This window comes from Eucyclogobius newberryi, unplaced genomic scaffold (assembly GCF_026437365.1).
Source record: "Eucyclogobius newberryi isolate DKJ021-1_F unplaced genomic scaffold, fEucNew1.0.hap1 SCAF_14, whole genome shotgun sequence".
In the NCBI taxonomy this organism is placed as follows: Eukaryota; Metazoa; Chordata; class Actinopteri; order Gobiiformes; family Gobiidae; genus Eucyclogobius; species Eucyclogobius newberryi.
In genome coordinates, this window is record NW_027315768.1 from 15,126,406 (window position 1) to 15,150,280 (window position 23,875).

The following is a 23,875-nucleotide window of genomic DNA, read 5'->3' on the forward strand; positions in this document are numbered from 1 at the left end:
CACCTCTCCCAGCTACAGGCACCATGGTCTGTGAATGATCAGTTCCTTCCATACTAAAGCCTTTGATGGCAGACAAAGTCGAGATGACAACAAAAGACTGGTAGTGAGCGCAGGTCCTGTTGTCTGTGCTTAGTCTAAAACCTGTGGCACATGCACAGGTAAACAGACCATGTGGCCGAGGCAAGCAGAGCTGCTCACATACACCAACATTGTCTGTGCAGCCATTTGATGTCCCTACAGAGGCTTTTTTTAAAGAAGGGAAAAATTAAGAAGGGAAGAAAATTCTACATTTAACCTTATAATGATAATATGCTTTCTTATACTTACTCTCCCGATAATGTAATTTTAGAACTCTTAGCCCAGATAAATTGTCACGTAACACAACTCTGTTGGCACCCGTAGATTTATCCACACGCTCAATGACCTCAAAATCCCGATCAGAAAAGTACAAGTGTTCCTGGTAGACAGCCACACCCCAGGGGTGAGACAACCCAGCCACTATAGTGATACGGTTAGTGCCATCTGGGTCCCCACGTTCAATCTGCAACAACAAATTAACCCATTCATTTATAAAGTGACGTCCTCTTGATCATACGTCAGTACATACCATGCCCGTGCTTGTTACAGCCCAATACAGCTTATTGTCCTTGAGATCCACAGTGAGGAATTCAATGTGGTCTAAATTATTGGTGAACAAGTTGACAGGGTTTTGACCATCCATGTCTGCAGATGCCACTTTAGCGGGGATGCCACTTTCTGTCCCTTGATCTGTCCAATAGAGTTTGCTTTAAAGAGAAAGAAAAAGTACATTAAGTAATTTATTTTCTCTCATTTTAAAGTGAATGTCCATCAGCTTCTGGCTTTTCTACACAAATATTTCATATCAACAATCAATTGTATTTCTTTGGTTAAATACAGCATGTCACATTGTTTTAAGATTTATTCTTTATGATTTATATTTAGGTGCACCCATAGTATATTCAACAACACTAGTTGAGTTCTCTCATGAGGAACAGCAGATGGGTTTAAGGTGGCTGTTCACGCTTGGTGACTGTGGGGATGGGTGGCCGTGCCAGGACTGTGTTAAATGGGGCTTACCCACGTGCAGGGTCCACTGCTATGCCAACAGGACTGCCAGCGCCAGTAGGAGAGCCATTATTTGTGATCAGAGTTTTCCTATACTGCACATCTCCTCTTAGCTTCAAAATCTGCTTGAAAAATCAACGTCAATTTCACACTAATATAAGACATATAAAACAATATTACCTCAATAGACTGTGTGGCTGGATTGGTGTAGTATAGATTCTCAGTCATCCAGTCCAAGGCCAGGCCAACAGGGGAGCCTAGAATGGCAGCAGGGGCAAACTCTGTCCGGTTTGTTCCATCAGACCTCACTTTATGAATTTCACCCTGTGCAGAAAACAACATTTTTATATGGACATATTTTTTAATTAAATGGTGTTAAGTTAGTCAACTTATTAGAATATAATCAATTAAACATCAATCTTACCGGATGCTCCACCCAATAGATAGTCTGTTCACTGTCATCAAAATCAACATCATATCCATTTTGGAGACCAGCCACGGGAACCATAGCATCATTACTCTTGTCATCAGGATTCAAGGAAATCCCATAGATGATACTGTCTCTTACAATTATCAGGAATGGTGCCTCATCTGTAAAACAAATATCATGACAGTATAATATTTTCCTATTTCAAACTAAAACTTGCACAAGTCATATTGGGATTCTGATCAATCAAGAGGCTTAGACTAAGGAAATTACACAGTCACCCAAAACCCAGCAAATTTGTGAATCTGAATCGGCAACACTGGGAATCCGAGGATACCAGGTCTTAATCTAGAGAAAGGATTGACTGTCGAAAATTCGTTCTACAATCTGATTTACATTGTCATCAAAGATTAGTATCAGTGAATGGTCGTGGGGCATTTTCATTCTTAGATAATCAGTGCCCTCGGGGAGACTGCGTTCTGCTTGGCTTGAAAGAGCTGAAACCTGAGCTAACTTAAGCTGTTGACCTAAAGGAGACTTTGAATTAAAGGATGCTCGACTTCTGAAGAACTTGAAAAAAAAAAAACACAAAAAACGGTCTGATGCTTGATGAGTCTGGAACAGTGCAATCAAAAGTAATAGAGGACTGTTGAAAACTATCTGGATCTGTCACCTGACTTTACACTATTGTTCTATCTAAAGGACAATATTGTTGGTGAAAGCATGGCTCAATTTGGCAGGAACCATATTGTACCTCTTAAGCAGTTGATTTGGTCCGGTGCCAGTGTCCATCCTGAAGGGCATGCACACGAGAAGTAATTTGGCCCAACAGCCGAAAGCAGGCATATATGAGAACAACGGCTCCTTAGACAGTGATTTTCACCTGAGCACAAAATGATCATGTAAACCACAAATGCACTTATGAAAGGTATTTTATATTGATTCAAATTGCATGTAATGTTCTCTTGATAACACGTTGGGCTTTACCTGTAGGCTGTCTGGCAGGGTGCACTGCTACCAAACCCATCGGCTGTGGGAGGTTGAAAAGCATCACTGTTTGATTCTCCCCGTGCCATTTGTGTGCACGCATGACTCGGTTGATGTATCTGTCAGTCCAATACACAAAATCCTCAAAAATGGTAATTGCGTGGGGGTGTTGGAGTACCTGTTCACGGAGAGAAGCGCAAAAATAGCACGTCATTCAAACAAATTCAATCCCATTCAAATTTGATCCCATTCAATTTATAATGTGCAATAAAATGAATGACGCTCACCAGATCACTGGATAGAACCTGTTTTCGGTTGTTGCCTTCATAGTCGCAGAAGTCAATAAAATCCAGGTAGGCATCAGCAAAGTACAACAGTCTGTTTGGGTAGTCTAAAGTGAGACCGTTTGGCCAGTAGAGTTTGGTGTTTATGATCGTAGTCCTCAACTTCCCGTCCATGCTGGCCTTCTCAATGCGCGGGTTTCTGCCCCAGTCGGTCCAGAACATCAGGTGAGTGCTGCAAGTTGGATATTCATCTTTTAACATCAGTTGCTTTAAAGACAGAAGATGAAACTAAAGTAGGCATCATAGTCCAATATAATAACAGAGGGAAAAAACTGAATTTCCCTAACCTCTCTCTTGGGTCCAGCGCCAGGGCCCGAGGGTTGGTAACATTTTCACTCAGTAGCACAGTGCGGTGGGTGCCATCCAGTTTAGACACTTCGATTGTTTCTAAAACATAGTCTGTCCAATACAGGTTTCTTCCTACCCAATCCACGGCAAGACTCTCGGTGACCGTCACCCCACTGTCAAATATCTGAGCAGACAAAAACACAATTTAAGTAGAGTAGTCCAATCTTTAAATGAAGAATGAATCAAATCAGTTACTTCTTTTAAAGGAAATACGTAAAAATCTCACCACTGTCCTGTCAGTTCCATTTTTATGAGCACTCCAGATTCGATCCTGGCTTGTATCGGACCAGTACAACCGGTCTGTTGCCGAGTCAAAGTCTATGGCCACGATATTGCGTCCATCACGAACCACGGAGCGCACAACATTGGGCTGACTGGTAATGTCGTCCTGCACGATCTGATTTCGACTGGCCACCAGCAAGAATGCTTGTCGGGAATCTGTGACAGAACAGTGTCCAAATGTGTGTAACTCTTTTTCATTCAATCAGATCCTTTATCAGCTTGTGCTTGTCTGACACAAAGAAACACCAGGGCATTTAAAGAGTGGAGACTCAGATGACAGTCCTTGGGGAATGTGCCCAAATAATGTCCTATTGTACTACAAAGTCTTTCAACAGGTTATCAGTTTGAACTCTGAAGAGGAGCTCATGTCGGGCACGCTCCCTATAAACAGCTCTTTGTTGGTGATTATGTACTAATTTAGCCAGGGATGGCTGGTGAGTGACATATATGTTATTTGTCTTATCTATAGAAATCAGAGCAGCCAGCAAAGAGATGGGAGAGGAAAGACTATGTCAGGGTTGTAGTTTAGAGGCCAAGTAGAACGTAATTATAGTTCATTCCATCCCAAAAGCCATCAAGTAGAAAAATGTGTTATGAGGTTAGATGAGGGAAAATCATCCTGATATTCCTGTTTTTCATACATGCTTTTAAGCACATTTTCAGCTAATGTGAGACCAGCTTACCTGAGGCCTTGCATGTACGCTGGTCTGCCTCAAGGGTGTAGCCATCTTGACAGTGGCAGCGGAAGGAGCCTCGTTCATTGAAACAATCCTGGCTACAAAGTCCAGGGGGGTTACACTCGTCCAGGTCTTCACAGGTCTTAGAGTCATTGCTGAGTTGGAACCCTACAGGGCATGTGCACTGGGCCCCAAAAGGGCCTTGGATACAACCATGAGTGCAGCCGGCATTGTTGTCTGAACAGCTTTCCTGATCTGGATGGAATGATAAAGAATAATTTAAACTTATGTGTAGACTAACTATTTATACTTCTTTACAAATGGCACACCTAAAACATTTTAAAACACTGAATGAACGAGACAAATGTTTGTAACAATAAATCTGTATCTGTATTTACATAATGCATTATTGTTAAGATTAATTCAATGGTTTGAACAAATTTTGTATTAAAGATTAAAAATGTGTTTCCTTACCTGGTAACGGCTCATCTGATGATATTGAGAAAGAAAGGCAAGAAAGGAAGATCACAGATTGTGTTTAGATTAATAGGTGAAATCACAATCATGCTTGATTTTAACACACTTTTTTTTTTTTTTTCTCAATTTTCATTTTTCTTCTGGTAAAATAAAGACTGTGCCACACAGAATCAATACATATAACATTGTCATATGATGTGAATATTGATTAAACAAATCAATACAAATTAAGTCAATTAAAGACAAAATGTAGGCTTACTGCAGAGTGGTGACTCATCCGCCCCATTGGGGCAGTCGGGGGTGTTGTCACACACCCTGGTGAGGTTGACACAGACACTGTGCCCAGGACATTGCCACTGCCAGCTAGGACATCTGAAAGGAGGTGTTGGACAGTCCCGCTCATCACTCATGTCTCTGCAGTCATTGTCCCCATCACAAATCCAGCTGGGCAGCACACAGTTGCCATTGTCACAGCGGAACAATGTGGAGGGGCAGGTGCGGGGGGGGCAGGCAAGATGTTCGTCACTGCCATCCGCACAGTCCGGGTGCCCATCACACTCCCAGGCCGACGGCACACAGCTTCCATCTGACTGGCACTGAAATTCACTCTCATGGTGGCACATTCCTGGGGGCCTTGTAGCTGGGAGCAAATAAAGTCAATCAGATTTATTATTCACTTGATGGCTGTAAACACTGAAAGTTACTTACGACAGCCTCTTTCATCTGAGTGATCATTACAGTCAAAGACCCCATCACATCTGTAATAGGAGTTGATGCACTGGTGGCCATTAGCACACTTGAACTCATTCAAAGTGCAGTTATAGACTGTTAAGGACAAACAAGTACATAAGTATGTTAAATCAGATATTTCAGTGGTTTATGTATGTTTATGTATGTTGACTTGTGCAGCCAGTAATGAGATCAATGAACTAATAGGCTTAGCAAAAGCCTGTCAATTTTTTCGAGCTGATCACTTGGACCTGTACAACTTTTTTAGTATTTTACGTGCAAACAGGTTGAGATAAGTTTTCAGAATCTTTCAAATTAACTTTACCTCATCTGTTCAAGTGTCATACCCAATTATAAAAGCACTTACTGCATCCTTGCTCATCGGCTCCATCTACACAATCCCTGTCCCCATCACAGACATAAGTGGGGTCTATACACCGGTGGTCAGGGCACTGAAACTGTCCAGGGTGACAGGTCCCACCAATATCTGTCAACACATTCAGTCAATATCAGAGGAGGATTATTAGAAAAAAAAATTGAAAAAAAAATGTTGATTGTTGTAGTCTATACTTACGACAGTTGTCTTCATCTGAACTGTCTCCACAATCATTATCTGTATCACAGCGCCAGGTATGTGGGATGCAGCGCTGGTTGGCACACGCAAACTGATTAGCAGGGCAGGTCCCAGGCACCCGTGTGGGGCAGTTACTCTCATCACTGTTGTCAAAGCAGTCATTGTGCCCATCACAACGCCATGAGGCAGGAATGCAGCGCTGGTTGGCACAAGTAAACGCAGAAGGGGCGCATGTGGTGTCTAAAATGTATAAACACATTGCATTAACAGGATCAACACAACATTGTTATTTGTATTTAAACAATATCCGAATTATTACTGTGAACGCCGCATTTGACTTCGTCTGTGTTGTCATGGCAATCGTCAACACCATCACATCTGTAGCTGTTCGGGACACATTTGCCATTGCCACAGGAGAAAGAATTGAGTCCACATTGCAGGGTGGGGGGCTCATTCGAAGGGTCGTCTACACATGTCCGATGATTAGGTGACAGCTTCATTCCATACGGACACCCACACATTCTGCGGGAGTCAGGAGCTGGGAAACAGAAGTGGCTGCAGTCTCCATTTGGATTTGTCGGCCTGTTGCAAAGGTTTGACCCTATATGATGACATGGAAAAATGTTAGAGTTTAGGTTAAAGTCAGTAACGTGTGCTATTACAAAAGATAAAAAAATACTTACCTATCTGTGAGTTGGAGTTGAAGGACTTGACATGCATGATGTGGCTGACTCCCCGTCTAATAATTACCATCTCCCCACCGTCAGTCTTGCGCACACGCACAATGCCACCCAGTCGCCAATCAGTGAAGTATGCGTAGTCTGGATGAGAGGTGCAACAGAGCATAAACCTTAGTATTGAATCTTTTATTACTTCACAGTAACTGTAGTAGCCCCTTAAATGAGCCTCATTAAAGCAAAAGGCACACAGTCAGTACATGATCTGATAACATTATTTACCTTCAAAAATAGTCAGGCCAAAAGGATGAGAGATCTGGGTGACACGGTCCAAAGAAAACCTGTTTTGTCCATCAAAATTGCTGTGCTCAATTTTATCAAAGAATGCATCCACCCAATAAAGACGCATTGCACTAAAAGTTTAAATGAAAAAAAGTAAAGAACATTACGGTACATTTTTACACCAACAAATAAGTTAAATATAGAATTCACCAAGCGTTTTATTTCACAAACCTCTTTGTAGAAAATCTGACTTACCTCCAGTCAATGGCTAGACCATTTGGCCAACCGAGAGTAGTATTTACAATCGACATGGCATGTGACCCGTCACTCCAAGCCCTTATAATCTTTGCTGGTCTGTACCAGTCAGTCCAGAAAATATACCTAAAGATGCAAGCAATAGTTAGGTCAGCAAGAGTAAGAAATAAATGATTAATATTAGGACAGTATAGTTTACACGTACTCTTTGTGAGTAGTTATACTGTAAAATCTCGAAAGCTTTACGTGTGAACCAACTTAGCAAAGTTACAATGCTTCCCTTCATACTAATCTCACATTCTAGACACACGGCTTTATGACCTCAAGGCTGTAAGAAGATGTATTATTTACCCAAGGATAGGATGTACCACAATGGCTCTGGGGTTATTAAGGTTTTGTACAATGGCCCTCCTGGACTTGTCTGCCAGCTTCAGGACAGATATGCTCCTGTATCGGGGGTCTGTCCAGTAAAGGTTTTTTGAGACCCAGTCATAAGCCAGGTCCTCCACTCCTTCCACACGATTGGCTGCCAGTACCTCCCTGCCTGCGCAGATCAAAGCAGTCAAGCCACCGTTTGCCACAGAAATGAAAGCAAAGCAGATTTGAATAACAAATAGACTGTCATATTGCATTTCCACAAAATGTGCAGGACAGAAAAAGTCAAAGCTGCTCCAAAAACAACCGGGCTGATCAGAGCGATGACCTTTGTCTGAGGCAAAACACTTCCACATTGCAGCTTCATCATTGATTAAAGGATGTACTCCAAATGACTTAATATTTGCACAAAAATGCTCCAAGTAAACAGGGAATGTGTGTTTAAGAAAAACTATGCAGAAAGAATATTACTCACCAGTGCCATCTACATTTTGCTTGTAGATAATATCTTTAGTTGTATCTGAGAAGAATATTGCATCATCTTCTGCACTAAAGTCCACCCCAACAAAGTAGGAGGGTGGCCCAGTTATGGGCAGGATGATGTCTTCCTGTGAGGAAAGGTTAAAGGGAATCCCTCTCACAGCCAACTGACTAGAGAACAGCAGGAACTGCCGGATACCTTCAAAAACAAGAACTGATCAATAACAAAATTCAAAATCAATCAAAATTACTTGAGATAATTTTACAAACCAACACATCTCTTTCCATCATTATGCAGATCATAGCCCATTCTGCATTTACAGCGGTACCCCAGCCCTCCATTATCACTCCTGTGGCTCAGGACACAAATGTGCTCACAGCCGCCTCTATTGACACTGCACGGGCTTGACACTGATGGACAGATACAGCACATATTTTGATGGAGATATTTAGATTTCTCATTGCATTTCATCATATAAATTACTGTTTCAGCCTGGAGACAATATACATTAGAGGATAATTAATAATACACAATGAATGATACATATGTATATCTATATTTTTGTGCTTAGACCCCGGCCAGGAATGATGAGCGATGAGAACTGCTGAATGCAGACGAGGAGGGATGATCTTAAAATGAGTTGTTTGAATAGGCCGAGCAGATCATAGCTGAGCAGGGCGGTGGAGTTTGTGCAGGTGAGACAGCTGAGGTAGGCTTTTCCAGGCTAAAACCTTGCTATAGCTTCATTTTGTCTGCATGTAGTGTTATTCACATACAATAACACAGTGTATAAGAATAAGCCTCTGAGAGTTCAAAATATGAATGATCTATATTTTTGAACGCTTCTTACCATAGGGCTGTTTGAGAGGATGGATGACAGCTACACCATGTGGAGTCTGAGATGTGCGGTAGACCACTTGAGGGTTCGAGTCAGTGAACTTGTTAGCTTTCATCACAGCCATTTTTGTCCAGTCTGTGAAGTAGACAGTGTGTTCAAACAGACTGATGCCAAACGGGTGGGGGACTGCCGCTCCTCCATGGGCCACAGTTTTCCTTTAAAGAATAAATAAAGTTTTATTTAAAACAAAAAAACAATCAAGGCAAGTGTTGTTAAATGTGATGTATTTACCTATAAAGACCATCATATGTGGCAGTCTCTATGTAGTCATAGCGACTGTCAACCCAATAAATACGTTGTGCCTCAATATCGACTGTGATACCAGCAGGCCAGCCCAGTTTGCTCCGTATTATGCCATAACGGTTGGTTCCATCCATGTAGGACCGTTCAAGACCTGGCTGTCCATTTAGTGCCTCCCAATCAGAGAAGAACATGTATCTGGAACAATACAAGGAGGAATACCTTCAATTAATTCATATAACATTTTAAATATTAGCTTAAGTCTAACCAAAACCGAAGAGACATTGTGTTAAGTCCAGCAATTTATCTGTAACCACCTGGCTTTCCACCCCCTTGAACTATACTATTGGATTACAAAGAGGGTCATCACTTACATTGCTCCTCACTAATCCAGCCAGGGCAATCTGCTAATCTCACACACACACACACACCCATTATTCCACACCAATGAAGCACGACACAGATACAGTACATGGAGATCGGGAATGGCTGAATGGATGACCAGAAGATGTGCCTTACCCGACTGTGGGGTCCACCGCCAGCCCTCTAGGGTTTCCAAGGTTTTCAGTGATGAGCGTGACCCGGTTGCTCCCGTCAAAGTCAACCATGTCAATCCTGTTGACACTGGACTCCACCACATACAGTTTATTGTTCACCCAATCCACCGCCAGATTCTCGGGGTAGTCAACTGATACATTTAAAACCACCTGCATGTTGGAACCGTCCATATCCACCGAAAACACCTGTGCACAAAAGACAGCATTGTTGTGAGGATATTGGAAGCAGGTGCATTAAATCAAATGTAGTTATTACAGAGAGATGGCATTTGTACTTGAGCATCACATTCAAATGGAACAGAAAATGTAAAAACACTTCATCCAAGCCACTGTTTGCATATTTAAAAAGATTTCCATTAGAGGCATTTCTTTTACTTAAGTGGAAGTATTGGCTTCCGAATGCCCTGTTTGCACTCACCCTACTTTTAAAAAGCTCACATGCCAGTGACACAGTGACTGCATTTCAAAAGGCTCTACTAAGACACTATTACATGGGTGAAACAAAGACATTTCAGAAAGCTAAGAATGCATAGGTAGTGAACGGAAATAAACGCAGCACTTACACAAAAGATAGAGTTTCAAAAACTAAGCCTTGGTATGTGAACATCATACCGGCATATCAGGAGGGTTTCAAGATTAGGCCATTTGGATTCCTTTCTCTGTCTACTTCCCTTCATTAAGAGCGCGCCGCAAAGGAGCCAAGTGCTTTTCCCATTATTATAGTATCAACATTGCTGATTTTTTAAGGATAAGTAAAGGAATTCAATCGCGTAGTAGTTTCTATCCAATGGTCCTCTTTGTGTTTGTTAAATTGTGCACAACAAAGTGGTTTGTTGTGTGTGTGTGTGTGTGTGTGTGTGTCTATATATATATACACATTATACCGGTATACACACACATGCAATATAAAGTAACTGTTGAAATTATATATATATATATATATATATATATATATATATATATATATATATATATATATATATATATTTCAACAGTTACTTAACTTTTTAAATTACCTTATTCTGAATAGTGTCTGACCAGAATATCCTCTGAAGATTGTAATGGAAGTCCACTCCCACTGCAACACCACGATTTTGTGAATGAATCACAGTGCGATAGTTGTTGCCATGGATGTCACCAATTAACAAGTCTCTTCCATTTGAAAACAACAGAGATGGTGCTCCAGCTGTACAAAAATACACAGAATTTCAGAATTTCAATTATTTATTTTCTCAAAAGTCGAGAGCTAACTAACTGAAAATAACAAATTAATGTGAATACTTACTTGATACATTAGCCCTGCAATACCTATGCTGCTCCAATGTGTATCCCTGATGGCAACTGCAGTGATGAGAACCAGTCCGGTCTTCACACATTTGGTCACACACTCCCCACATTGAGCAGTCATCAAAGTCTTAAATAGAATGCAAGAACTCATTAAGTATAACTCAAATTTATTAATTAATCAAAAGTATAGTTGAGGTGAAATTTCTGAAAATCCCTTGACCTGTGCAAGAGCGAGAATTGTTGCTGACAATGTATCCAGAGGGACATGAACATGTGCCTCCATCAGGAGAAGCATGGCACCGGTGCTCACAGCTCAGGGAGGCACATTTCCAAATACCTGACGGCACAAAGAGCAAATACAAAGTTAATATTTGGGGAATTTGAATGAAAATTGCTTGGTTAGCCTGATACTGACTGCAGTTGCGTCCGGCTGTAGTGTTGGTTTCATCTTCTCCATCTGGACAGTGTATTGTCCCGTCACAGAGATGATCCGTGGGTATACAGACCCCAGATGAAGGACAAGCCCATTCTCCTGGGTAACACTCCTTTGGTATATTATCTGTAGAATGTAAGATCATTTGAATGTATCAAAGTGTCTTTTTGTTAAGAAAGACAGTTTTGACTGGAATCTAACAAATAGGGAAATTGATGTAACTTTAAATGGATGTCGGAGAGTGTTACTTTGAGGGGGTCACATGGGGGCTCAGAGTGCTTCTGTAGCCCATCCTCTAAAAACACACACTCTTCACAGCCTTCTGGAGGATTTCTAAAGCGCTTTGGGGGGCTGCATGATCCTGTGCCACAAAGGGCCATTTGAATAAAACATTTAAAAGAGCACAGGCATAGCATCTTGCAAGCCCAATCCATCCATGGAAACTGGAAATTAACCAATTTGGAACAGAAAACATGTTTGGGATCCCTACAGATAATATAGATTTAAAATTCTTTAAAAAGTGCAGAAAATATATACTGTGAAAGAAATCTGTAACATTGCAGTTGTTTTAGACTATTAACAGTCTAAAAGAGCAGTTTACACCGCAACGTATAAAGTTTCTACACATTTGTTGTACATTTTAATATCCATTCACTATAGGTGCCTTACATGAACCGCCAACCAAGATATTTACAAGCAGTCAATATCTGATGAATGTCCATAATAATTGCATATTTGAAAAGAGATAAGAAAAATAACAAGGCATTTTTGTCAGTACTCCTACTTTACACATCTGTCTTTTTTCGTACCACAGCCTTTTTCATCCGCGTCGTCTTCACAGTCGTCCTCTCCATCACAAAGCCACACTTGGTGAATACAGCGGCCACTAGGACAAGTAAAGTAGTTCCCTTTGCAGGTTGGATACGCTGTGGAAGAAGAAGGAAGAAAATAAGCAAATAAAAATGTGTGTACATTTAAATCATATAAAACACTTGAGTGAAAAGTGAGCTGACATACTGCAGTTTTGCTCATCACTTCTGTCTCCACAGTCATCATCATGATCACAGACGTAGCGCTGAGGAACGCACGCTCCATTATGACAAGGGAAGAGACCTGAATTGCAGTGCTGTGCTGGACGCCATAAAAAAAATATATAAAAGAAATCACAAATTTAATTCCTCTATTAAGAAATTAGCTATCAAAAGGAACACACAGCAAGAACCTTACTGCAATTTGCCTCATCAGTGCCGTCCCGACAGTCCAGGATTTGGTCACAGCGCTGAGTGCGGTTGTAGCAGGCCCCATTAGCACACCTCAGCTCTGGACATGCTGGATAATCTGTAAATTCATAGCATTTTAGGCCTAACGTTCAGGTGTAAATCGTCCTGACAACTGTGGTGATTCTAGCTCCAAAGTGTGAAAAGCCCACAAAGTAGTGTGGATACGAAACATGAATCTAACAACATTACCACAACAACAGCCATCGCCACAGCTCTCTTCATACAATTGTAAGATTACCACAGTTTGCAGTGACTCTACCATGTCGGCATAATAATGGCATTGCAGCTGAACTTCAGCTTGACTAATCCACCAAGGAATCTGCAATCAACTTCTGACAACAAGAAGTATATTGTGACCCATTCTGTCAGTCAGCGCGCCTCTTAATCTTAACAAATTGATTAAAATGCCACAGGAGCCCAGGATGAAAAAAAAAGGGGGAAACCACCCCCGAGATGACTTACGGCAGTCTCTCTCATCAGACGCATCCGAGCAGTCAGCCAGCCGGTCGCAGCGGTATTCAACCGGGATGCACGCTCCATCACTGCAGGTGAACTGGCCACTGGTGCATGTCCTTCCAGCTGCATTACACAAAGGCAATGTTTCAATTCCCGTTCAAAGCTGAAACTTCATGTTCAAAAAGGACTACTTACGGCAATTTTGCCTTTCATCAGAGCCATCCTCACAGTCCTCCTCGCCGTCGCACACCCATAGTGAAGAAATACAGTCTCCATCGCTCAGACATTGGAAGAGGCTGCCACATGTCACGGGAGCTGTGCAGACATTTGTACATTACAGAAACTTTCTAGGATTCTAAATAAATAGTGTCATGATGAAGATGAAAGACTCACGGCAGTCTTGCTCATCAGAGTCGTCCACGCAGTCAGAAGTCCCATCACAGCGCCAGTCGTCTGGGATACAACGCCCTGTCCCACACTGGAATTGCCCCAGCTCACATCCTAAACAGAAAACAAAACCTCACAAGCATTAACCTCTTTTGAATGACCTTTTGGCCTCCTTAGCTAGTGGTTAAATTGTCAAAATGTTGGGGTACTATCTATAATAATAAAAGCTGTGAATGAGCACATGCGGATAGGAAAGCTGAAGCTGACAAAGCATGTTGTTAACAGCTCGGACATGTCCGGAGACAAGCGTGCCAGCCACCTCCCAGACAGACTTACACAACTCTCATGCAGCCTCTTTTTGATGTGTGTACTGAGTGGCATCTGTAGAGATAAGGTACCACTGAGCTACCTTCCCTGAACGCTTAGGGAAAGAGGCATTCAGGAAGCATAAAGTAGCAAAGCATCAGACTCTTCTAAATAGACAGTCTGATTAATGATATTAAATACAATTAGACTAAATGGTGGTACTGACTGGTACAGCAGATTTTTCAATTAAACTTTGTCTAAAGGAGACATAGAAATATTTAATGAAAAACTCTGGACTGGACTTTTTTCTTGATATACTGTATAAACTGACTTTTGCAGCACCTGGACCCATCTCCAGATCATTTTGCTTGGTTTGGTCACCTTCCCTGGAGGATTTTATATATTCATATTTGAACTTTAAACCATGTCATCTTGATACAATTGGCCCCGACTGACATAATTATTATTTCTTATTTTCTATTGATTTTGGCTTTTCACTCTGGTCTTTTTTTTTCTTTTTTCTTCTGCTTTGTTCATACTATTTAACATAAAAAAAAATAAAATAAACATCTACCTCAAACTAGAGGGCAAGACAACGTGGTTTTCGTCAGTAGGCTTTCTCCATAAGCTTTGATATGTTACATGTTCCAATGCACATGCAGTCACACTGTTTCTCCCCAAAACCACAATGTTATAGCATTGTTGTTGTTTTTTAACAAAGATATATTGTTTTTTTTAATCAAATCAACTATTGCCAAACTAAATGTGAATGGAATGCATGCACGTTGTTCAACCCTTCTTTACTTGCATCGGTGACTGATGCCAAGGTGAACCCAGCCTACAGGCCACACTCACATCTAGACAGTGTTCCCTGACAGTATTATTTCTGGGAAAGGTGACAGGCACACTCAGACCAGAGCTCTCTTGTGAACTGGTTTCTCTTACAGTCCACAAAAGAAGCTTCTATTTGCAACACTTTTCCACCACTTAAGTTCAAATCTTTTTTTTTATCGACAGTGGATATGAGTAATCCGAATGATTTTCAAATGCTTTTTTTTTATTAATTCTCTCTCTCTCTCTTTCTATCAGTGTTTTCTGTACTTGCCTTCCCTTTTTATTGCCTTTTCTAATTAGCACCTTAAACCCTCAGCGGGAGACCACGGTTTGCACTATTCCTTAGGAAGACAAGGATGCTCTAGTTAGCCAACAAAGCAAGGCAGAAAGAGACATTTTCATTAGAAAGAAGCCTCGCCAACACGCCAAACCACGCTGAGCAGCCACAGCCATACAATGGAGCTGCCAGTGGGGATGTGAACTCTAGGGCTGTGGCCATTTAGTCCATTGGGTGTCAATGTTTTTACACCAAGTACAACCAAAGAAAATATTTGGCTTTGAGAGTATCACCAGATCCAAATTGGGAATATTTCAGGTCTAAATTAGGGCTAAACCAGGTCTTAAGTAGGAATGCAACATTGTCACAGTTGTTTTAACTAAGAAATGACTAACGGAAGAACAGAAATATGAATAAAATGTACACAGCAGATGATAAAGTCATTTATCATCATTTATCATCATTCTTGTCAACCAAGATGTTACAGCCAAAAGCAGTGCTCTGCTGCACTGATCAGCTTTACTTTCCCATATGAAAAAGCTGTTCCAAAGCCATTTATTCACCGGAAAAATGAATGCACGGCGTGGATACAAATGGTTTGTGGAGAACTAGGGGTGAGTTAAATGGAATTAAATAACACATTTTGTCATTCACGGTTTGAAATCAGCTAAACTAGCTGTAATTGGTCAATTGTAGTTGACAACATGTTCACAACATCAAAGTTGTTTTATGTAAGTTTCTAAATATTTTTAGACTTTTTGCCAGTGCCATGCGCAGGAACCTTTTGGGCATGTCTTTAGGCATGTTTTTGGTCAACCAAGAATCTCTGTAGTCGACTACAGTCCCAGTGAACTCCTAGAAGAAGAGCCACAGAAAACTACAATAGGATTTCCACAAAAGTGTGGCCACTGTTGAACTGTCAGAGCCAAATCATTTGAACACCTGCCTCTAGGGCAACAACAACTCTTTTTGTCAGGTTGTGGAACCAAGAAGATGTCCTGCAATTCTATGGTGTGCTAGTCCACTCTATTATGGATGTGTGTGGACTAAGTATTGTGAGCGACCGCTGGCAGCTTGAGACGGCGGGCTTGTCTGCGCTGTCAGAGAGGGGCTGCTGCCTATTTCATTTGGAAATCAATGCAACAGAATGCAGTCAATTGCCAAACAAGTGACTTTGGCACTTTATGGTTACAGTGAAGAAAAAATAATTATAGAAGAGGTCTGAGATGAATAGTAAAGACACACTATTATGCACCAATCATGTTTTACAAAACAATGTAAGAAGTTGGGACAGCCTAATTTGTCCTTGCAGCATTGTGGTAAAAAGCGTACACTTGAGGCCCCGTCATCAGCGTCTGAAACCTAGACTGGGTGAGTTGCAAGAAAAGAAAGGATTTGCTGTCAATTTGTGCCAACTCTTTTCCCGTTGCTAACGCAGTGTTAGTGTTGCACAAGGCTGCGGCACCGGAAAGCAGTTGGCATGTGTGGGGTTTAGAATGCACGTGCTGGCAGGGGATTGTGGGTCCTGAACTGTTTAACTGTTTTTTTCTGTCAAACAAAAACGATCAACATTAAATAAATAGGTAACTACAATGGCATTACGGTAATTATTATGGTTCCTGACTTCTTTTCACCATCAACGACTGACAACAGCAAAATGTGTAGTTAATAAGTCAACCTATTAGATATTAGTGTCAGTGCAAGCATTATGGAGCTCTCATACTATGTAACACGAGGTCAGAAGAAAAGCAATAATCTAACTTAAGGATTTCTAAAGGATTAGAGAAAGTACCCCACAATAAAGCAGTAGAATAAGGCATGTATAATTACTCAGAGACACAAATTAGTCCATCACTATGTTGAAAAGGAAGATTTGATTACAATTTAGGTTATTTTTGTGTACGAAATTAATTTAAGTTTATTCAAATCAATAATTAACACATATTAGCTGACAAGTAGCACACTTATGTAGATTTCACCAAGTCATCACTTTGTACACCTGTTAAAATTATAGACAGGCCAACAACCTGTCGAAGTGTTTTTGGTCCTCACATAACACAGTTTGTCCAACTTGCTAATAAATAGGCTACTGCGTGATACAGTCTATGGTCTTGAAAAATGATACCATATTATACAGTAAACCTTTTGGTATAAATGAATGGCCCTTCCGGCCTAACGTGAGGCTGCTCCTTAGGTGGAAATGTCTCCATTCTGCAACAGCTGCAGCGTAATTAGTTGCTTGATTCACACTAAGGAGCTTACATACTAAGGGTTGAGCAAAAAGAAGGCAGATTACAATGTGAGAATAGGATCTAGCTGTGCCACAAACATACGCGACAAACACAAGACAGTCATGCATAAATAGCTCATGTAAGAATGACTATGATTCAGCGCTGAGGCATTATGAGGCTTTGGTACAGTTGAGGTGTGCTTAAGGTCTGGTACACTGAATGAGATTTGTACCAGCAGTCCTCACAGATTGTCTGCAAGTCACATGCTCTTTTCGGTTACCTAGCAACAGTAAAGCTCAGGCAAAAGTTCCTCAAGAGAACTTCCAATCTGTCTGAGGAAAGCTTTGTGCTCAACCTTTAGAGTAACACTAGTGCCTGAATCTGCCACTTTAGGCAAACTGACTCAAACAATGAGTGGCCATGTGGTGGCACTGGTAAAAACTTATTTAAGCCATCTCACATGACTAGCTACACTTTTGCATGAGATACACATTTTTTAAAAGAGGTCAAATCTAAATAAAATGCATGCCAATGCTTACAGCCACTAACCTAAAGCCAACAGAGTTTTGGAAAGCAACAAGTGCACTGGGTGACTTGTGCCAGTGAATCCTTTAGTGTGGACAAAATAATGAAATCACTTACCCTCAGAGTGGCACCAGCTCACACAGCAAATGAAGACGAGCAGGAGTTGAACTAACAGTGCTCTCCACATTCTGGCCCGTCCAGCTCCGCTCAGCAGATGGAGGAGCTCTAAGGACTGGGCTTGGGATGCTCTTGCTTTCTCCTGCCTGTCTTTCTTGGCCCGCTAGTTGATGAAAAGGGGCGTGCACAAAGGCCGGGACAGCCGCTCCCCCAACCTGCCCCCATCCCACCCCGGGCCCTGGGCCCTCCCATGGGCCCTCCGCATAAATCCCCACGACCCGGGAACCTGTATAATACTGCGAGCCATGCTTAAAATGACTGCTAAAAGCAAAGGGCTGTCAAGGCTGGTATTCAATGGTGTTTACACACACACACATACATACATACACACACACACACACACACACACAAACACACACACACAAACATACACACACACACACACACACACAAACATACACACACACACACACACACACAAACATACACACACACACACAAACATACACACACACACACACACACAAACACACACACACAAACATACACACACACACACACACAAACATACACACACACACACACACAAACATACACACACACACACACACACACAAACATACACACACACACACACAAACATACACACACAAACACACACACACACGCACTCACACATACACACACACACAAAAACATACACACACACACACACAAACAAACAAACATACACACACACACACGCACACACACACAAACACACACACACGCACACACACACACACAAACATACACACACACACACAAACAAACATACACACGCACACACACACAAACATACACACACACGCACACACACACACACACACACATACACACACAAACACGCACACACTTTTTACCAGTAATTCTAGGCCTACTACGCATAAAAGCAGAACTACACAATATCTAAGAAAATTTATTATTTAAGTTATTTAGGCCAAGTCAACTAAACAAACCTTATCTCTCAAACGCTATCTATATATATATTAGGATATTTATTTATATTTAATGCTATATATAACGTTAGGATAGCTTCATTGCTTCATCCCTCTTCACCCTCACCCTGCTCCAGTCTTGGCCCCTGGACAGATCATATGGGACGCTTAGGTCTGATAAGAGCTAAGTGCCGTTCAACAGCGCCATCTTCTGGTTGTGATGAGGAAGTAAAGGCTGACAGCGGCTTAAAAATCAGTGCGTGCGGTTGCCACTAACAACCACCTTGAAAGATTAGCACGGGCAGAGCAAAAGTAAAAATACTCGAAGTTAAGATGAACAACGAAAACTTTGTGGAGGGCCAGTCAGAGGAGGTAACGATTTATGTTAATATTTATATTAATAATGCACTTTTACAGCTTCAGCTTGCTTACAACTTTAAAACTGTAGCTAAATTATCCTATATAATATGCATTTATTTATTCATTTATTCATTCAATTAATGAATTTAATTTAACAGATTTTATCTTACTTTTCAGGAGTTAGAAAGTATGCAGCTTGCTTTGGAAAAGCTGTGTATGTTTTCTGGAGCAGATGCCACAGACACAGAAGTGCTGCGATCCAGGTTTGAGGAACAGTCAGCTCTGATAAGTTTACTGAAGAAGAGAATAGATGAGCTCCTTCTAAGATGTCAAGCTTTACAGAAAATCAACTCAGAGCTAGAGGACGAATTCACAGAGCGCCATAAAGAGCTGGAGGACGAGAGGAAGAAATATGATACTTTGGAAAAGAGATTTATTGATTTGGCTGCCAACAATAAAGCCATCATTGTTTTTAAAGATGAGTACAAAAGTCAGAATGCAGATTTAAGACAGAGAAACCAACAGCTTCAGTCTGAAAATGAATCACTGTTTTCCAATCAATTGCAAGATAAAGAAGCTACTGTCCAACATCTTGCACAAGAAATCAGTCAGCTGAAGGAGGAATATGCACAGAAAGAATACGATTACAGGTTGTTGCTTTTTTAGTTTCAGCAATACGTTTATTTTTGAATATAATTATCTTAACATTTGTTATTTGAATTCCCCCAATGATGGTTTAAGGAAGAAAGACGCTGGATTCAAGGCCGAACTTCTCAAGCAAACCAATGATTATGAGGCCAAAGAAGCGTCGCTTATTGAGAAACTGCACTCTTTAGAGGAAATGCAGAGGAAAACTGCTGCAGAGTGCGATGGTGAGTGGCTTTTTCCATCTAGAGTTGATGCTTTACATAAAACCAGGTTAGATTTTAGTGTCTTTGGTCAGATTTGAAGGTGCAGCTGAAAAATACTGAAGAGGAGTGTACTTCCAAAGAGGCCGTCATGATGGAGACCACAGCCTCCCTTTGCAAAGAGAAGGATACTTTTTTACAGGTTTCAGTTGAAAGAGGGAAACTAATACAGGTATTTGTTGTTCGTTCACAATTGAGAAATCACTTAATAGAATTTTAACTATGTGATTACAGGAGAAACAAGAAGAACTTGAGCAAATGGAAATTAAAGTGAGAGAAGAGAAAAAACTCAGAATTAAAGCAGAAGAGCGGTAAGTGAAGAGTCAACAACACAGAGCTTTGTATTAAAGGTGTAGAAGAACTTTTTTTTCCTTCTCAATATTAGGTTCAAACAAGAGTCACAACTGGTCAACGCCAATGCTAGAGTTAAGGCTCTTCAAAGTGATCTCGATGGAAGTACAATGAAGTATGAAAAGCTGAAAAAGGTGAACATCTCATTATGAAGTGACCATAAGCAAACTGGGGTTGGAATAACATTTTCACACTTTTTTTTTTTTAGGACTTTGAAGCTTTCAAAGAACACAGCAAAAACCTCCTCATTCATGAACGGGAATTAAACAAGAAACTTCGACTCATGACAGGCTAAAGTTAAGCACCTCTTGCCTTTAGGCTTCTATAAAATAAACATTTTGCTGTAAACAAAAACAAACACATATCTAATATAATACAATATATTTTAATGTTTCAGAGACAAAAAATGTATTTATATTTTGGGGAAATAACTGTACAAATGTTCCTTCATCCTGCTCTACGTTTACGAGTGTTCCTCCGCCAATTTCTCAGCCTTCTGCACAACTTCTTCAATTGGACCCACCATGTAAAAGGCCTGCTCTGGCAGTGCATCATATTCACCTTTAACAGACAAATACATCAATCAACAACATGTACAACATGCAACATTTTTACTGATAAGATTAATTACCTCCTAGAATGCTCTTGAAGCCTTTGATGGTCTCCTTCAGAGGCACCAGCTTGCCCATGTGGCCAGTGAAGACTTCTGCTACCTGGAAAGGCTGAGACAGGAAGCGCTGGATTTTGCGAGCACGGGACACGATCAGCTTGTCTTCCTCAGACAGCTCATCCATACCCAAGATGGCAATGATGTCCTGCAGGGATTTGTAGTCCTAAACATGCAAATACTACATTAGTTCAGCTCTGCCAGCAGGATTAATATAATGAGAATGCCAGGTAACATGCCTGAAGTATTTTCTGTACTCCACGTGCAACATCATAATGTTCTGCTCCAACTATGTTGGGATCCATGATACGGGAGGTCGAGTCCAGGGGGTCCACAGCTGGATAGATTCCCAGCTCAGCAATAGCACGGGACAGGACAGTGGTGGCATCCAAGTGAGCAAATGTAGTGGCAGGAGCAGGATCCGTCAAGTCATCAGCTGGCACATAAATAGCCTACAACAAAGATGGAAAACAATTATCCAAAGAAGAAAAACGACAGCCTTGATTCAGATCCTCCTTCAGTACCTGCACAGAAGTGATGGAGCCTTTCTTGGTAGTGGTGATCCTCTCTTGCATGGTGCCCATGTCAGTGGCTAGAGTGGGTTGATAACCTACAGCAGAAGGAATACGACCCAAAAGGGCAGACACCTATAAAAAAGGACAATATCATTACAAAATTACTCATGAACTCACAATAATTATGATGTGAATAACTATTGCTGAACCTCAGAGCCTGCTTGGGTGAATCTGAAAATGTTGTCAATGAAGAGAAGTACATCTTGGCCTTCTTGATCACGGAAGTATTCAGCAACAGTCAGACCGGTCAGAGCTACTCTGGCACGAGCACCTGGCGGCTCATTCATCTGACCGTACACCAGTGCCACCTGAAACCATCAGAATGTGTGTTTAATACCTCAGAAATAGGGCAAACGAATGGTTTCGCACAAGTTACCTTAGACGTTGTGTCCTTGAGATTTATTACACCGGACTCAATCATTTCATGATACAAGTCATTTCCTTCACGAGTGCGTTCTCCAACTCCAGCAAACACTGAGTAACCTCCATGAGCTTTGGCCACATTGTTGATAAGCTCCATAATCAGCACAGTCTTACCCACACCAGCACCCCCAAAAAGTCCTGCAGAATACAGAGGGCAACAGCTGTTCAGTGGATCAGTGAATGTGAATCCTGTTTAAGCAGATAATCAGGTCACCAACCGATTTTTCCACCCTTGGCATAAGGAGCCAGCAGATCCACCACCTTAATGCCAGTCACCAGGATCTCTTGTTCTACACTCATGTCAGTGAATTCAGGGGCTTCAGCGTGAATAGGAGAAGTTCTGAAATTATGAAAAATGCAAAAGGAATCCAAAACATGTCAAGGTATGAGAAAAAAGAAACACACTGGTAAGGTTAAAATAATATATATTTGATAAACACCGGTGAAGCCCAAATGAAACTTTTTGAAGTAAGTGTAGGTAGTTCTTTATATTTATTTGAAAGTCATGACAACATCACAGACATTCTACTCACTGTTTGGTGCTAATTGGCCCCCTCTCATCAATGGGCTCTCCAATGACATTCATGATCCGGCCCAGAGTCTCGGGGCCCACAGGGATTCTGATGGGGGCTCCAGTATCAAGAACCTTTTGGCCCCTGACCAGACCCTCGGTACCATCCATAGCTATTGTTCTCACCGTGCTCTCGCCTAAAGGAACACGCAAGACAAGTGAGGTTAACTGAAACAGAGTTCAACTTTCCACCAGGCACAGGCCAAGTATTCTCACCCAGATGCTGTGCGACCTCCAGGACCAGCCTGCTGTCACGACCCGCCACTTCCAGTGCATTGAGAATGGGAGGGAGGCCCTCATCAAACTGGACGTCAACCACAGCACCAATAACAGCCACTATGCGGCCATTGGCTGTGGCAGCTGAGGCAGCTGGGGCAGCATAACCTCTGCCTAAAAGAGAATGACAAGGTGAGCAGGTTTGCGTCATCTGATCATTAGAATCACACGACTTTACAAAAGATTAAACATGTGAACATGCCACTTGTCTTACAGAAGAGCCAGTGTTTCCCCAAAGCTTAAAGGTCACTCTGCCCTTAAACTGAACTGAAGCAGGGTTACCCTCAGTGAATGAGTATGTCATGCATAGAATTTAAATACCAATCATATGTGCTAGAAACTTTAACATTTGCTAATAATAGTTTCCAAATGAATGACAAACTTCGGCCTCAAAGCTTTGCCTAAACTCAAAATGCCAACGAGAAAACACCATGATAGATATTTCACCCCAGGACTTACGCATGGAAAGAGATCCCTGAGTCCCATTTAAGATGTTAGAGCTGACACCAGGCTTCAAAGCCCGAAGAGCCCCAGAGCAACAGCGTCCCACTGCTCCCAGCATGGTTAAGATGGCTGAAGGTGAAGCAGTCTGGTGTTCTCAGTGTTCTTAGCGCGGCTGGCGTACGCGCATGCGCAATCCTTTGTTGTTGTTTTCAAAATTCTAAAGTCACCGCGAGAGGGCAGTGTTGACTGTTCAGGCGTGGAAAGGATCAACTTATTCAAGGGCTTGGCCCTTGATCAAAAGGGGCAGGGGCCTCAGACTGGTGGTCAATGCAGTGACCACTTCAAATGCGTTATACAGAGCATGCATTTTTCCCTACTTTGATACAAAACAATGTAGTATTATTTGAACATAAATATACTATAATATTGATCATGAGTGAATATTTAAGATTTGATTAGATTCATTCAAGTGTTATTTGTTTTGTTTTGTCAGA

The 23,875-nt window shown here is 41.4% G+C and overlaps 3 protein-coding genes across 5 annotated transcripts in view; 1 reads left to right on the top strand and 2 right to left on the bottom strand.

Moving 5' to 3' along the window:
- Nucleotides 1–17,968, bottom strand: part of lrp2a (low density lipoprotein receptor-related protein 2a) — a 36,876-nt gene extending 18,908 nt beyond the window's left edge. For both annotated transcript variants that reach the window (XM_072444407.1, XM_072444406.1), the window contains exons 1-37: nt 17,830–17,968; nt 13,546–13,653; nt 13,348–13,467; nt 13,159–13,275; nt 12,644–12,754; nt 12,434–12,547; nt 12,226–12,342; nt 11,399–11,542; nt 11,204–11,320; nt 10,982–11,110; nt 10,713–10,882; nt 9,659–9,882; nt 9,131–9,337; nt 8,852–9,054; nt 8,271–8,411; nt 7,996–8,199; nt 7,497–7,689; nt 7,146–7,271; nt 6,891–7,021; nt 6,615–6,752; nt 6,251–6,532; nt 5,932–6,171; nt 5,725–5,844; nt 5,337–5,453; nt 4,873–5,268; nt 4,158–4,406; nt 3,419–3,630; nt 3,132–3,316; nt 2,788–3,016; nt 2,501–2,678; nt 2,268–2,396; nt 1,511–1,677; nt 1,267–1,410; nt 1,099–1,208; nt 608–785; nt 328–541; nt 4–243 (exon numbers count right to left, since the gene is read on the bottom strand). In XM_072444407.1, the coding sequence (XP_072300508.1) occupies nt 4–243; nt 328–541; nt 608–785; nt 1,099–1,208; nt 1,267–1,410; nt 1,511–1,677; nt 2,268–2,396; nt 2,501–2,678; nt 2,788–3,016; nt 3,132–3,316; nt 3,419–3,630; nt 4,158–4,406; nt 4,873–5,268; nt 5,337–5,453; nt 5,725–5,844; nt 5,932–6,171; nt 6,251–6,532; nt 6,615–6,752; nt 6,891–7,021; nt 7,146–7,271; nt 7,497–7,689; nt 7,996–8,199; nt 8,271–8,411; nt 8,852–9,054; nt 9,131–9,337; nt 9,659–9,882; nt 10,713–10,882; nt 10,982–11,110; nt 11,204–11,320; nt 11,399–11,542; nt 12,226–12,342; nt 12,434–12,547; nt 12,644–12,754; nt 13,159–13,275; nt 13,348–13,467; nt 13,546–13,653; nt 17,830–17,899 (6,274 nt within the window). In that variant the 5' untranslated portion in view covers nt 17,900–17,968. The remainder of the gene's footprint in view (nt 1–3; nt 244–327; nt 542–607; nt 786–1,098; nt 1,209–1,266; nt 1,411–1,510; nt 1,678–2,267; nt 2,397–2,500; nt 2,679–2,787; nt 3,017–3,131; nt 3,317–3,418; nt 3,631–4,157; nt 4,407–4,872; nt 5,269–5,336; nt 5,454–5,724; nt 5,845–5,931; nt 6,172–6,250; nt 6,533–6,614; nt 6,753–6,890; nt 7,022–7,145; nt 7,272–7,496; nt 7,690–7,995; nt 8,200–8,270; nt 8,412–8,851; nt 9,055–9,130; nt 9,338–9,658; nt 9,883–10,712; nt 10,883–10,981; nt 11,111–11,203; nt 11,321–11,398; nt 11,543–12,225; nt 12,343–12,433; nt 12,548–12,643; nt 12,755–13,158; nt 13,276–13,347; nt 13,468–13,545; nt 13,654–17,829) is intronic.
- A 1,115-nt stretch (nt 17,969–19,083) lies between these two features.
- On the top strand, nt 19,084–20,726 carry LOC140360075 (coiled-coil domain-containing protein 89). Its single transcript, XM_072445391.1, has 7 exons — nt 19,084–19,178; nt 19,344–19,816; nt 19,908–20,061; nt 20,118–20,246; nt 20,309–20,385; nt 20,460–20,559; nt 20,634–20,726. The coding sequence occupies exons 1-7, from the start codon at nt 19,140–19,142 to the stop codon at nt 20,718–20,720; spliced, it is 1,059 nt and encodes a 352-aa protein (XP_072301492.1). The 5' UTR covers nt 19,084–19,139; the 3' UTR covers nt 20,721–20,726.
- Nucleotides 20,727–20,789: 63 nt separating this feature from the next.
- LOC140359474 (ATP synthase subunit beta, mitochondrial-like) lies at nt 20,790–23,556 on the bottom strand. 2 transcript variants are annotated; one of them, XM_072444409.1, is made up of 10 exons: nt 23,397–23,556; nt 22,878–23,051; nt 22,624–22,798; nt 22,309–22,430; nt 22,044–22,228; nt 21,817–21,975; nt 21,617–21,739; nt 21,332–21,544; nt 21,057–21,258; nt 20,790–20,986 (listed from the first exon to the last, which is right to left on the bottom strand). In XM_072444409.1, the coding sequence occupies exons 1-10, from the start codon at nt 23,497–23,499 to the stop codon at nt 20,889–20,891; spliced, it is 1,554 nt and encodes a 517-aa protein (XP_072300510.1). In that variant the 5' UTR covers nt 23,500–23,556; the 3' UTR covers nt 20,790–20,888. The 2 variants fall into 2 exon arrangements, with proteins under 2 accessions (XP_072300510.1, XP_072300511.1); XM_072444410.1 differs by having other exon boundaries at nt 22,878–23,047; nt 23,393–23,534.
- Nucleotides 23,557–23,875: the final 319 nt, after the last annotated feature.